At 39.6% G+C, this 15,319-nt stretch overlaps 1 protein-coding gene across 1 annotated transcript; it reads right to left on the bottom strand.

Annotated features, from left to right (window-relative positions):
* Positions 1-5,918: 5,918 nt before the first annotated feature.
* LOC110945060 (F-box/LRR-repeat/kelch-repeat protein At2g27520) lies at positions 5,919-6,926 on the bottom strand. Its single transcript, XM_022186699.1, has one exon. The coding sequence runs from the start codon at positions 6,924-6,926 to the stop codon at positions 5,919-5,921; it is 1,008 nt and encodes a 335-aa protein (XP_022042391.1).
* Between the last annotated feature and the right edge of the window lie 8,393 nt (positions 6,927-15,319).

Genomic DNA, 15,319 nt, shown 5'->3' on the forward strand with positions numbered 1-15,319 from the left:
CGGTCATCGTTGGGGCATTTGAGCTCATATGCACGCGGCCAACAGCCTCCTTTGGCTTGGGCGCTGGCCTGCCTTGCCCGGGCATGGGCTGCTCAACACCCACCCCTCCCCTATATATACATTTTGCACAAAAAGTTAAGTGACAGGAACAGACATTAAATTTTTGAGGAATCATAATTTTTCAAAACCCCATCAAACGACGTTGGATTGGCATGAAATTTTGAATGAGACCTCGGTAATGTGTTTTAATGGGTTTGGATGAAAAAAATTCAGTTTTCGGGTCCCGAGGGCACGTTGGCCCGGCTCGGTCGGCCCGTGACGCTTGTTTGGCGTGGATTGTCCGTAACCCCATGAAAGAACGTCGGATCATCCCGAAACTTTACGTGGCTGTTGTAGGGCCCAAGTAGGGTCGTTTCGGGTCACGGGCCAATTTGATCGGGTCAAAACGTTGACTGTGCTCGGGTCGGGACCGCCCGTCCATGTGGTTCAACCATAACCGTATCAAACGAGGTCGGAATGGCACGAAACTTCATGTGAGCCATCGGGACAACTTGACGGTGGTCTTGGGAAAGGATAATATGGATTCGGGCCCACGGGCCTGCGGGCCCGGTACGTCCGTTTTCTCGGGATTCTTCGTAACACCACCAAACGACGTCGGATCGCCACGAAAGCTGACACGATTGTTCACGGGGGTTCTTATGGTGGTATCGGGTCACGGCTTCACGTCTCGGGTCAACGTGTTGACTGGGCCATGTTCGGGCCCGATTGTGTGGTTGGGCCTTGGATCGGGCCCGTTATACTCGTATCGAGACCAAACTTTATACAGGCGTTCTTATGGTGGTATCGGGTCACGACATCATGTTCTCGGGTCAGTTCTTGGTTGGGCCTTGTTCGGGCCTGATGTGTCGTTGGGCCTGGTTCGGGCTCGTTGTGCTTGGATCGCCACGAATAGGTCACGTGGATGTTCACGTGCATGGTTCCTGGTCGTTATTCCCGGTGGCCAGACATCTTGGACCTGTTACCGGGTAACGTGTTGGAACGACGTGTGGCGTGTGTCAGGCCATTGGCATGTTAACAAGGCATCGTGCCTAGCTCACCGGTCATCGTCGCCCGTTCACTACGATAACCTCCTGTGGGCATGACACTTGACCTGTTAACAAGCCATCGAGTTGGGACGATGTGGGGCTTGGGCAAGGCACTTGGCGTGTTAACAATGCACGGTGGCAGTGCATGGCTAGAACGATGTGGGTATTCGGCAAGGCACTGTGCCTGCTCACAAAGGCATCGTGGTCAGTTTACACATCTAGCCTCTTTTTGCTAGCCACCCCTGCGAGGACCCCGGGGTTTATGGATCCCCTAGTCCCCCTATATATACATTCTGATTAAAAGGCAAAGTGTCAGGAACAGACATTACTTTTTTCAATGGATCATAATCTGCCATACCCTTGTGAAAGCGGTTCTAGCCAACACTTGTAAAATTTCGAACACTTGTGAAATTTTCCAACACTTGTGAAATTTTCCAACACTTTTAGGTTAAGAATCATGGCTACGAGATTTTATAAAGTATAACCAACTTGATTTGAGTTGGTTAATTATGTCGCAATATTATACTTTTCAAAACAATGTTTTTAATTAGGTATTGCAGCATGTAAAGTAGCCATGGATCAGACACTCGCATAAAACCTATGTACTCGCCGGCATTTTTATGCTGACGTATTTTCATATGTGTTTCAAGTACCATAGCTGATGATATTTGATGATATTGATGCATGCTCACATAGGAACGGACGAGGCCTTAGTGACTTAATAACAATGAAAGTCTATTTGTTCATGTTTTGTTTCTGATTTTTCAATGTAATGTAATACATTTAATTTAATAAAACAGAACTTCAATCCATGTGTTATGAAACAATGATTCTGTTACAACACTCCCCGACGTTTCCACCACGATTTGTTGTTTTTCGTGGTTGGGGTATGACATGCGGAAACCAAACGGTAAGTTAAACCGAGCAAAGAACACGAGTACACACACAAGATACAACGATTAAAGCTTCAAATGTTATAACCAGTAAAGTTTGTTTACAAGATTACAGAAGATGATGCTCTCAAACTCACTGTGTTTTCTCTCTGTGTTCTCTGGTGTCTCCCTCGTGTCCGTTTCTAATCTGTCAAGCAACTTATTTAAATAGGCGAAGCATAACAGCAACTCCACGAAGAGTTAGACTGGCCACGAACCCCTAGGGCTGCCCACGAAGGGTGGGTCTTCGTGGCATGGAGAGTCTTCGTCAAAAAGCATAGAGGGTTCGTAGAGGAGGAGACTTCGTCCAAGGAGAAGGGTTCGTAGCAATAAGTCTTCGGCACATGAGACTCTTCGTCTCAAAGAACTGTTCGTCCAATAAACACTCTTCGTCAACATACATGGATCAGTCTTCGTTGGAATAATAAGTCCAAACAAATTACAAATGGTGGCCCAATAAGCAAGCACATATACGTTGTATTTGTATGGCAGTGTATACATATTTCATTGTTGCATGCATTTTGGTCTAAAGAGCATGTATTTGGTCAAACTTCATGACATCATCATGGTGATGTCATGGTGATGACGGATTGCGGCTCTTCGTGCTTCGTGTGTCGGTCTCTGGTGCGCACGACGGAGGAATGTCGCGACATCGGGTTTTAACTGAACCGAACCGAGCCGCGTCCACAAAATATGTATCAACAAATCTCAACTTAGAAAATTCCCTCCAACAATCCCAAATTGGAAACATTTGGCCCCCAATGATTCTTTGCTAACTGGGTTATAACTCAGTTAGTTGTTTGCTTACATGGTTGCTGATGTGGACACAACTTTGTTACTTGTTGACTTGGCTGCTTATGTGAACCGATCACCACCTCCACCTCCTCTACCACCACCACCACCACCACCTCCACCATCTCTTCCAGCCACCACCATCACCTACCAACCACCTCCACTACTACCACCATCCACCGTCTGCCACCACTAATTCACCACCGGAAAAACACTATTACCTCTAACCAGCTTTATCATCTGCCATCGTAAACCTCCGTTGCCATAACCACCTCTACTCCATTATTTTTAAACTTTTCCACTGATTGCTAATGAATTCTTCAATAATAAATCCATTCATAGGTTCCTTAAAATCCAATTCACTCAACTAATGAACCGACCCGATCAACCTTGAACCCACTGGATTAGAAGCAATTCCATCATCATGTTCTTTGTAATACACATAACCAATTGTCAAAATAAAGCTTTTATCAGTAAAAAAAAAAAAAAAAAAAAAAAAGCCATGTTGAGTTCCTATAAATTTTAAAGTTACATTAAGAAACATTAGATTCATGATATCCACAATATATTATAGAATAGCAAGAACCCAGTTGAGCTAAAGCAAAACCCATGTGAATCGGGTTAACAGTACCATGGGTTGGTTCACAGTCATTCAAGTCGATTCATTATTTTAAGTGAATCAGGTTTTAAAGAATCCATGGGTGGATTGAAGAGTTCATCAATAGAAATTAGTGGTAAAGTTTAAAGATGATGGAGTGGAGGCGGTGATAGTAACAGAGGTTTCCGGTGGCAGATGATGGAGGTGGTCGAAGGTGATAGTGTTTATCTGGTGGTGGCAGACGGTGGATGTGGGTGGCGGTGGTCGGAGGTGATGGTGGCGGGTGATGGTGGTGGACGGAGGTGGTGGTGGTGGAGGTGGAGGTGGCAGTGGATGAGGTGTAGGTGGTGATGGTGCCACATAAGCATCCAAGACAATAAATAATAAAGCTGTGTCCACATCATCAATCGTATCAGTAAAAAACTAACTGGGTTAACCCAGTTAGCCAAGGATCATTAGGAGCCAAATGCTTACAAGTTGGGATTGTTGGATGGAATTTTCTAAGTTGGGATTATTATTGGCCAATAGGTGAAACTTAGGATTATTAAAATCCAATAACCCTATAATCAAAGACAAACACACTGAACCAAATGACGTGATTTAATATTTAATAAAACTGAATTTTGACATAAAAACTAGTAAGCATGTTAAAGGGGTTGGCTTTTAGCAAATGTTTGTCACGTGAAGGCAAAACACACACTAATGCATGTATCTTGGAGTAAGGGGATGTCTACAAGTGAAATTTAGTTTTTTTTTTTTTTTTTTTTTTGAAAGGTAGAAATTTATTAACAGCCGGCCTGCCTGGCACGAGAAGCCACTAGAACCGCACCCAAGACTAAAACATATACAACGGAGACCAACACCATTCTCTCCGATCTAAGTTACAATGTTTCGATCTATTTTTTAACAAAAAAAAAAAAAAAAAAAAAAAAACCGAGGGACCTAACCTCCCCAAAGATCTCTTCACAATTACCATTCCCATTCGAAAAAGTCTTGACATTCCTCGCTTTCCAGATGCACCAACAAACAACAAAAATGAGCCCCCGAAGTACCTCTTTATAGTTCTATCAGGAATAGATAAATTTGTTAAGACTTGGTCTTGTGTCATTAAATATGCAAATAACACCAACACGATAAGATGGGGTGATACAAATTAATAAAGGAGGTGCAATTCAAGGTGAATGGAGGCCGCATTTCAATATTCAAATCCTAACTTAGATGGAAATAATTGTATGGGAAAGAGCACAGAAACATAGATCTTTGTGTGTGAAAAAATATACGGACATATATATGAGTATATAGAAGACTTTGGTCAATGTTTTTGGCCAAGTTTACGCCCCGTGATTTCAGTGTTGGGAACCTACAGCAACGCCCGAACCCTCTAATTCCATTTCCATGATGTATTGAAGGTTAACCCGTGAGCATACATTCCAGACAAATACCATTTGGACGCAAAAGATATCGACTAGCGATTTCCATGCAGTTGTTAACGCAGACCATAATTTCTGCCCATGTGTTGCATTTCATGATGTCTCATTTCATGATGAAAAAATATTATTTGGTACAATCAAAGATATTTCATGTTTCTGAACAAATCAAAATATAAAACTAGCATGTAAACTCAGGGTGCAGAAAATAATTAGATGTTTTAAGTGATGTGTGAGATCCCACATCGCTTGGTTAAATGAGGCGGCTAAAACCGAGGGTCGTCAACCCCCCCCCCCCCCCTTGCCTTGTGTCATTGGCCGTAGAGAATTTCTCAAAGGACTCCTTTCATTAGGTAAAGTCCTACAAGTTTCTGTTCTTTTAAGCAATTACAACTACAAATACATACATTTGTAAGCGAGATTAACAGTGCATAACCCCAACAACAATTTGTACCCCCACACCCGTAGCCACCACAGCCGCCCACCGTCTATTTCCCTCTGTCCACACCCCGATCAAAAGCCATAGATTGGCTAGAAATGATTTAGAGAGATAAGCACTTGATTTGTGTTGAGAAAATAAGCTGTATGGATTTATATGCAAGAAATTGTGTTCTAACTCGACTAAAGGCCCTTACACAAACTTGAAATGAATACCTGAAATTCATTTGAATATGAATACCTGAAATTCAATCTCTATACCACGCTTGTAAAATTGATATCTGCATCCTTGATTTATGTCAAAAACAAATTACCAGAATTAAACTGATTGAATTTGAAAAAGCAGAGTTTCCTTGTCATATGGGTCATCCATCTTGGTTCTGATTATTTTGATTTAATAATGTGTATATACTCGTTTTCCTTTATTTTCATTTTCACCTGAACCAGTGTTGACCCAACCCAAACAGCCATTTTGCAACCTCTATTTGTACAGCTACTATAGAAAACATACACTGCAAAGCAAAGTCTCCAACTTTAGTAGCTACTTAATGTTTGCCTCTACATCTATAACCTAATATAGCAATATTTCTTTTTTTTTTTCTATATATATATGATCAATGAAATATTGGTTGTAAAAACAAGCTGATCAAAGCAGAAGTAACGTTTCCATGTAGGAATACACAAAATATGAAAAATCGTCTCCATCAATCCCAAGACTACTGATGGTTTTTGAGTAGGGTTGGTAAACAGCAAGTGATCCAGTCCACTCAGGATAGCGTGATGCACTATCAATTATAGGTTCGCCTGTCTTCCTAAATCCCATTACATAAACTGCTGATACATCAGCATCTGGTAAATCAATAGCATATAGCTTTGTAAACGATTTTGGAACAACATCCTCCATTATCCATACATGAAATACTAGGTTATTGGCCTCTACATCCCGTTCAAGCACAACAAGAGACTCCCTCAGCTTACAAATTGACAAATCACATAGAGATTGGTGTGCTAAACTGTCTGGAAGGTTTACTTCTCTGAATTCTTCACTTGTCATATCAAATGAAATAATAAGATTATAAGACTGAAGTCCACCATCAACAGTAATCCTATCAATAGCAAGCCAATTAATCATTCCATCTAAAACTACCATATTATAGTAATCAAATTCAATCGAGTTACGAGGGGGATTGCTGCCATATAGATGCCTCCAAGCCCTTGTGCTTAACGTAAAAACCTCAACGTGGCATGGAATGCAAGTTAGACTTTTCCTGTGGCCCCACCTATTGATATGAGTAATCTTGAGAATCTTAGAGTCATTAGTCTTGCGACAAACCCCAAAACTTAAAACGGTTTCGTAAATACTGCAATCTGCCACATTAGGCACATCAACAGTAACAGTTTTTCTAATACAAGGATTCCAAATAACAGCTCTGCCACTTCCAGAGAGGGGACCATCATGGCCCTCTTGATAACCGCCGTACAAACACAACAATCCGTGAGAACAACCGATTATCCTAGAATATTTAAGCGTGTTAACCAATAGGTGAGTATTCAGGGAGACTCTCTTTTGTGGGAAAGTATGATCATCAGCAATCAAAACATATTTTTCTGGAAAATCAACACTATCATTATACCTTGCAAGTAGATATTGCATCTGGCCGCTGTAATTCTTTATAAAATCAGCACTATCGATGAGAGACTTCCATGCTTTGCAAATTCGTTCTCAGATAGTCCTTGAAGCGGATTGAGGTCAGTTTTTGGTGTTAAGTAGGTGTGAAATGACTAAAATGCCCTTAATATAAAAAATAGCTGTTAAATCATTAAAATAAAATAACTAATGTATTAATTCAGGTGAGGCCCACATGGTTTATTGTAAACCTATCCCTCATTTCTCTCTCGTTCACTATACCCCACCAATATCAACTACAACCACCACCACTCTCCACTAGAGAACTATCACCTCTGTTGTATGACCACCACCCTCCATCTCCGCCATTAACACTACTCCACCCCTTCAACAACCATCTCCTCCATTAACACCACCCACCCACCACCATCTTCAACCCCACCCCCAAAATCGATCCTTTACATTCTGCGACAGAGTTGCATTCAGACCACCTTGGTTGCTGCAATAAAAAATCAAGCCACAAAACCAGAATGCGATGACAAAGTGGTTCTGGCTGCTGCAATAAAAAATCTGGTCGGTACCCTAAAATTTGGCTGACCAGCATATTCTTCTACAACTCTCTCTGTTCATCAATGGCAAATTTAGAATCTCCAAGTCATGAACATAATCACATTTTGTCATCTCTGCTTCAACGAGTAGCCGAATCCAACGATCTCAACCCTCGGTTTCACCTGCAGAAGATCTCCGCCTTCCAGGCCTCACGAGACCTACTATCTCGATTCAGAGCTATTTAGAGAGGATTTCAAGTATGCCTAACCCAAAAATCTCAGACGCCTCATCACTCTCTCCTAAAAATCCTTAACCTTAATCCTACGTCTACACGAACTCCTATCCGGGACCATGTCCTCAGAAAGGTACAACTCTAGCAAATCCTGCCTAATCCGCTCCTCCCAAGTCAGTTCGGGCTTTCCTCTGCTCCTCCTACCCTCCGCACAAAGGGCGTCCACTACTCTAACCGTTGCCGTCACCGGCCTCCTATTCACATGCCCAAACCATCCCAATCATACGCTCAATATACTAGCCACCCCTAGCCTTTCCTTAAAAACCTCATTTCTCATACGCTCTAGCCTTATGTGCCCACACATCCACCATAACATCCTCATTTCCACCGTAACTAAAATATAAAATGATGCTTTAATAAAGGAAAAATTACACGTTTTGTCCTTTATCTTATACCCTTTTTACAGGCAATGTCCTTTTCAGTGAATTTTGACTGGTTTTGCCCTTTATAGGGAATTTTGTTACACGTTTTGTCCTTTGCCCCTAACCCAGTTCGATTTTTTTTGTTAAATTTGGTTACCCAAGGGTATTTTAGTCTTTTTACCCCTTTAGTATTATTATTATTATTATTATTATTATTATTATTATTATATAGACTCTATTTCTCTCTCTAGACCACTCTCTCTCTTCACTTCTCTCTCTCTCTGTGCTGCTCTCTCCCTACCACACATACTCTCTCAAACATTCAGATCCCACCACCACCTCCCACCTCTCACCACCATCAACCAACGGCCACCACCATTAACCCACCGTTTCACCACCCGACTAAAACACCAACCCAGAAACAATGGCGGCGACGCCACCATCCACCACCGTGGGTGTGTTATTTCACAAAATCAACTGCAACCCACCCCCACAAAATCAACATTTGTTCATTCATCACTCAATCAATGGTAAAACATCAGTAAGTTTTTTACTTGTTAATTTCGTCAATTTCTTAGATTTGTAAGTTTTGTGATTTGATTCATATGAATGGTTAGTGTTTTGTGTTTATTTCACCGGTGGGAGAGATAAGTGAGGTAGAGAGAGAGCGGGTACGGCAGGGTTTCAGATGTTTATTTCACAGAAGGGTTTAGGTACGGTGGGGGTTTCAGGTGCGGCTGGGCGTTTCCGGTGGGAATTTGTGTCAGGAGTTTCAGGTGCGGCGAGGCGCTTCCGGTGGGAATTTGTTGGTGGGTTGGTTGGTGGTTACTCATGGTGGTGGTGGGTGAAGGTTGTGTGGGTGGTGATTTTGCGCTGGCATGGCAGGGGTTGGTGGTGTAAGCAGTGGTAGTGGAGGTGGGTGTTGTGGTGGTGATAAGGGTGAAGGTGGGTGGCAGTGGAGGTCTTACCTCCGGTATTATATGATCACTTGCAACCGGATTGATTCTGAAAGATAGACCCATGTTGTGAATTGAACGAGCGTTTGAGTATATTATATATATATATGTATATATATATATATGTGTGTATATATATATATGTATATAGGGAGCCGCTAGAATGAGAACCACCTCGAGTTGTAAGAACCGCGAGAACTACACCCCACGGAGCGCCGTTCGCCGCGATTTTTTTTTACAAGTAGATGTGTGCATTATAAACACGGCCGTAAAAAATCACGGCGAACGGCGCTACGTGGGGTGTGCTTTTTTACACCTCAAGTTTGGTGAAAAAAAAAAGAAAAAAGAAAAAAAATTAAAAAACACCAAACTTGAGGTGTAAAAAAGTACACCCCACGGAGCGCCGTTCGCCGTGATTTTTTACGGCCGTGTTTATAATGCACACATCTACTTGTAAAAAAAAATCGCGGCGAATGGCGCTCCGTGGGGTGTAGTTCTCGCGGTTCTTACAACTCGAGGTGGTTCTCATTCTAGCGGCTCCCTATGTATATATATATATGTGTGTATATATATATATATATATATATATATATAGGGCAAGGATAAATTGAAAACCCACTTGAGTTGAATAAACCCTGAAAACCCAATAACAACCATTGATCATATTTGATGGATGGCTAGGATTCATTTTTTCCATCAGTTGCTTTTATGTCCTTTTGTCTCAATTTTTTTAATATATTTCATGTACTGAAGGGTAATATTGGAACATTTATACAATTTCTCTTACAAACAGACAAAAGTCTGTATGTTGTAAGAAACCCTCACATCAATATTCATCATTACACTTCAACCAATTACTTTTTTCAATATTATTTTTTTGCTCGTAAATTTTGTTTTTGTTTTGTTACGTGTGTATATGACAATCTATTTTTGTACCATATTTTTTTTGGTTTTGTTACATGTGTTACATAGAAACGTAACATATAGTTTTTCTATGATCAAATGTTACATAGAAACGTAACATATAATTTTTACATAATCAATTTTACGTCACATATGTGACAACCACTTTTTTGTAACACAAAAAATGTAACAACACACTTTATTTTTACAGTAATTTAAAAAAGTGTAACAATACACTTTATTTTCTGTAACGGGCATTATTTCTATAACACAAAAAATGTAACAGACATTTTTTATGTAACAGGCGTTTTTGCTTTGATTTTTACAAAAATGTAACAGACATTAATTATGTAACACAAAAAATGTAACATGCTTTTTTTCTTCGATTATTACATTTCTAACACCCGGTTACATAGTGTTACATAAAAAATGCCTAGATCTTGGAGTTTCATAACTAAGACGCAAAAAATTGTTATGAGAATTGTTACATCAAAAATATAACATGTATATAAAAAATATAACTTTATTAACAAGAATCCAACAACAACAGGTTTTTTAGATTCAATCATCATAACAATAAACAAGAAAGTAACTTATTTGAATCCAATGCATAAGAACTTAAATCTAATTGTTTCCATTTGTTCTTGTTCTGAAAACAAATTTTACACAAAAAAATGAAAAAATCAGTAATAAAAAACAACAAATCCAGAAAACAAGAACTAAAAAACATTCATCTTCTTGAACAAAAAAATAAAAAAAAGTTGCAGATCTACAAAACACAAAAAAAATAAAGATCTACAAAACACAAAAAAAAATGAAAATCTGAAAAAAAAAATGCAGATCTACAAAACACAAACATACTTATGGATCTCGAGGATCTTTTAGATCTGGAACATCATGTTAAACATAAAACATCTTTTAGATCATCTTCAACATCGAACCGTCATCTGAAACATCATCTTCAACATCGGATTTGTTGACCACCGTCGGATCTTGAAACCACCATCGGATCTTGAAACCCTTGTCGAGGAACTACCCAGTCCACCTTACAAATCTATTGAACCACTCAAAGCACTAAATCCGCCAAGAAAACCAGTGGTTTTGGTGATGATTTGTGGTGGATCGATGGATATTTCGTTCGCCAAGAAACCGGATCTTGAACTACACCGTCACCGGGTTGTTACGCTTGTAGATCTAGAGTTTTGGTGGTTGATTATGAATGATTTTGATAAGAAGAAGAATTTTGATGGTTGATTATGAATGATCTTAGATTTGGAAAAATGGTTATCTACAGAGAGAGAAAGAAAGAGAGAAGTGTGTGATTTTGTGGTTATGATGAGAGAAGAATCAAATGAGGTAGAGTTAAATGTCTGCATAAAAAAGCTTTTCATGTCTAGTACAAAATTCTCAAATTACCCTTGATCTCATATTTTACATAAATGACATGGACGCTTCTAGTCCACACAATTGGGTTTTCTGGGTTTTCTTAACTGGGGTGAGTTTTCTCATTATAATTAGCCTATATATATATATATATATAGAGGGTAGGGATCCTAAGAGAAGTCCAACTTATTTGAGAAACTTGAGAAGCATTCTGGACCACACATTTCCCTAAGCTTTTCGTAATATACACATATGTATAGTTTAAAATTGACTATATACATATGTGTATATTGTGAAATCTTGTATTATACACATATGTATATAGTCAATTTTAAATTATACATATGTGTATATTACGAAAAGCTTGAGGAAAATGTGTGGTCCAGAATACTTCTCAGGTTTCTCAAATATCCTAGTGCTTCTCACATGATCGTTATCCTATATATAGATATATATATATATATATATATATATATATATATATACACATAGACTAGTCAATTGACAAAATTACCCTCGTGTGCATCTCACATGACAAGATTTAACAAATAAATCTAACTGGGATAAGTTCAAAGGACAAGATAAAACGTACAACAAAAATCCCTATAAGGGAAAAAACTGTAAAAATTCGTTGAAAAAGACACCGCCTGAAAAAGGGTATAAAGGTAAAGGACATTACTTGTAATTTTTCTTTTAATAAAATACTAGTTTTCAAAATAATGGGATTTAAAAATATTATATAATTTTAATCACCTCACCTCGTGTATTGATATATGCAGATACTACAAAATGAAAAAACCGATCAAATGACAAATATAAGGAAACGAAAAACACTGAAAGATATAAGTAAAAAAGTTATTAAATCGATACCCTGATAATAAATAAATAATTCAAATAACACTAAACTAGATAGAGACGTGAGACCTATAATATTCGATGAAAACTATATCTTAGGGATAATATAACTTTTTGTATTTTAGACTATCCTCTGTCATATATAGAGATGTAGGACCTTATAACATTCGATGAAAACTATATCTTTATGATAATATAATTTTTTGTATTTTGGACTATCCTCTGGCATAAATAGAGATGTGGGACCTATAATATCCGATGAAAACTATATCTGGAATAGTAAAAGTTCTCGACCTTGACAATTATATCCGTGACTATCCCACGTGATAGTTTGGGTGTCAAGTCGGCTAACACCACAGTGGTGTTTGACGCTTGAAGGGGACCAAATTCGTATTGGTCATACAAACTACCTGACAAGATACTCACACTCGCCCCAAGATCCAAAAGTGCCCGAGTCATTTTTAATTCACCCACTTGTATTGAAATAATGGGCGCCCGCGGATCTTGCAACTTTGGTGGAAGTGCACCCGAAAGAATCGAATTCACATTTTCGATTAAATTAAGTTTCTTAGGAAACTTGTGAGTGCGCTTTTGGGTACATAATTCCTTCAAGTACTTAGCATATGAGGGTACTTGTTTGATTGCATCTAAAAGTGGCAAATTGATTTTCACTTGTTTAAAAATATCCCACATTTCTTCTTGTTGTGGGCCACATTTTGTCACCACTTTCTTAGATGGTCCCAACAAACCTTCGGGATAAGGGACGGTATTAACCTCCACACCCTTTTCCTTAGCCCTTGGGACAGGGATGGTCACAACGGGGGTACTTTGTCAATTTTTGAAAAACTTTTGTTTTGACCCGTTTGATCGTCGTCAGCCTCCTTATCACTAACATCCTCCACCACCCCTTCAACAAACTGGGGTGATGGTGGCTCAACACCACTATCAATGACTCGACCACTACATAAAGAAATTTTATTAATTAGTACCTCACATGTGCTCTTGGAGTTCGACCCTTGATGCTTAGGGTTCACGGTAATGTCGCTTGGAAGTCTTCCTCTACTTCCTCGAATTTGAGCCATTTCTTCCGCAAGTTGACCGACTTGTTTGCCAATACCTCATGAGATTTATCCCTTATCTCATTAACTCTCTTCATTTCTGTTGAAACACGGAATCGCCGCCGGGATGATTGGACCGCTTTCTCTGAGTGGGTGAAGAATCACACCTTGTTCTTCCTCTTGAACCTAGATCTGCAATAGAGAAGAGAAGAAAGTGGAGCTTTAGAGATGACCGATAGGGGAAAGAATCCCCTGTTTCCAGTAACAAAAGTGTGGTGGCTCCATATCCTGTAACCTAATAATGAGATGAACACCTCTTTATATAGGGGATATGGGCCTCCCCTAGCCTCAATGGGCCAGGCCCAGTTAGGGGTTATCTCTACAAGCCCACAACCTAGTGTAGTGTAAACTACAACGCGCTAGGCTTTGCGGGTTAGTACGCAATAATAATAAATATTATAATAAAAGCAATAAGTAACCGGAATATCCTACCGCTCGGCTCGGGTCTAATACCATAACCCATCAAGTCCCCCAGTCTAGTGCTGCTCCCGCGAGCAAGTGTGGGAGGAGTACTAGACTTGTTAGGAGTGCTCGAAAGTAAAGATTGGGTTTTAGGCTTACCTGTTGTCCAGGTGCGGGAAAGTTGCTGCCCACGCTTGTTGCGTCTGTCTTTAGCTGTGAGTAGAGATAAAGGAGCAGTGAATAGTACACGATTGTTCATCATGGGAATTGGTTGTGCAAAACTAGCGCATGCTGATTAATTGCGGGCGGTTGCTATTTGTACTGGCGCATTGCCATGAACTTGTCAAGGCTGCGCGTACGTGGTTAGGTCTTGTGCAAGAGTCTTGGAACTGGCTGAGTTTTGACGGTTGAGTGTGGTTAGGGCCCAACGTGCGTATGACTGATGCAGTATTTGGGACCATACCCCTTCAGGTCCCCCCATTCCAGTGTTGCTCCCATGCGCGGAAGGTAAGTAGGTGGAATTCTGGACTGGATGAGTGTCTTCCCTTAGGATGATTTTTGAGTGTGGCCCAGCTTTAGCAGTGCGCACACAGTCGCGTGGCTACTCTAAAATATTCAACTTTTGGTGACTTCGCATGGTACGCGTGTCTTAGGCCATGAAGCATACGTATATATATAGTTTTTGAATCTGTGTAAATTGTTGTCTACAATATTTGCACGTGTTAATCCACTTTGTGCAGGTTATCACGAATGAGAATTGGCATAAAGTTGCATCTGGATAATGAAGTGGAAACCCGAGCATGCGCTAATCCTCCGGTGTGCCACAACAACAAAATGGCGTGAAGCAAGGAGATGTGGCTTATCCTAAAGATTGTAGGTGTAAGCGAAACTTTGTTTTAGCCAATGTGTTTTTGCGTATACCCAAAGTGGTGCGTGCATTTATAGCACAGTTTACGTTTTGTCAGCTTTTTCCTATATGGCTAAGCATGCGCGCGCGGGTGACATATGTGACACCTGTGTCTGTAAACATTGTAAACAATACAGTTATCAATAAAACAATGTTATTTGACCCCAATGTTTGTTTAATTATGTATGACATTTTCATGTTTTGATTTTTATTCAATTTCAAACTCTATATCGCTTTCTGGAAAGTTATACGCAAACTGGTGCGTAAACGTAATCAGTTTAACGCGACAAACACTCCGGAACATCAACATATGCTTAACATACCTTAAATAACCTTTACATAACTTAGAAATAAGTTTTGAAGGCTTTGGTATGGCAAAATCAAGTTTATTCGCTTACAGGGACTAAATTCGATAAACTGTGAAAGGATGCCGATTTGAACTATAATGAACATTCCGGAACATGACCATAAGTTAAACATACCCTAAATATCCTTTACATAGCTTAGAAATAGGCTTTAAGGGGTTCGATATGCTAAAATAAACTCTTTGGTCATTCAGGGACTAAAAGCGTCAAAAAGTGCATAAGTTTTCATTTTCGCGCATATCTTACGTTCTGAATACATCCAGACATCCAAAAATTTATGTAATCATTAAAATATTTTATTTTAGTGATTGGCATGAGAAAAATCCAT

Source organism: Helianthus annuus, chromosome 6 (assembly GCF_002127325.2).
Source record: "Helianthus annuus cultivar XRQ/B chromosome 6, HanXRQr2.0-SUNRISE, whole genome shotgun sequence".
NCBI classification, from domain to species: domain Eukaryota; kingdom Viridiplantae; phylum Streptophyta; class Magnoliopsida; order Asterales; family Asteraceae; genus Helianthus; species Helianthus annuus.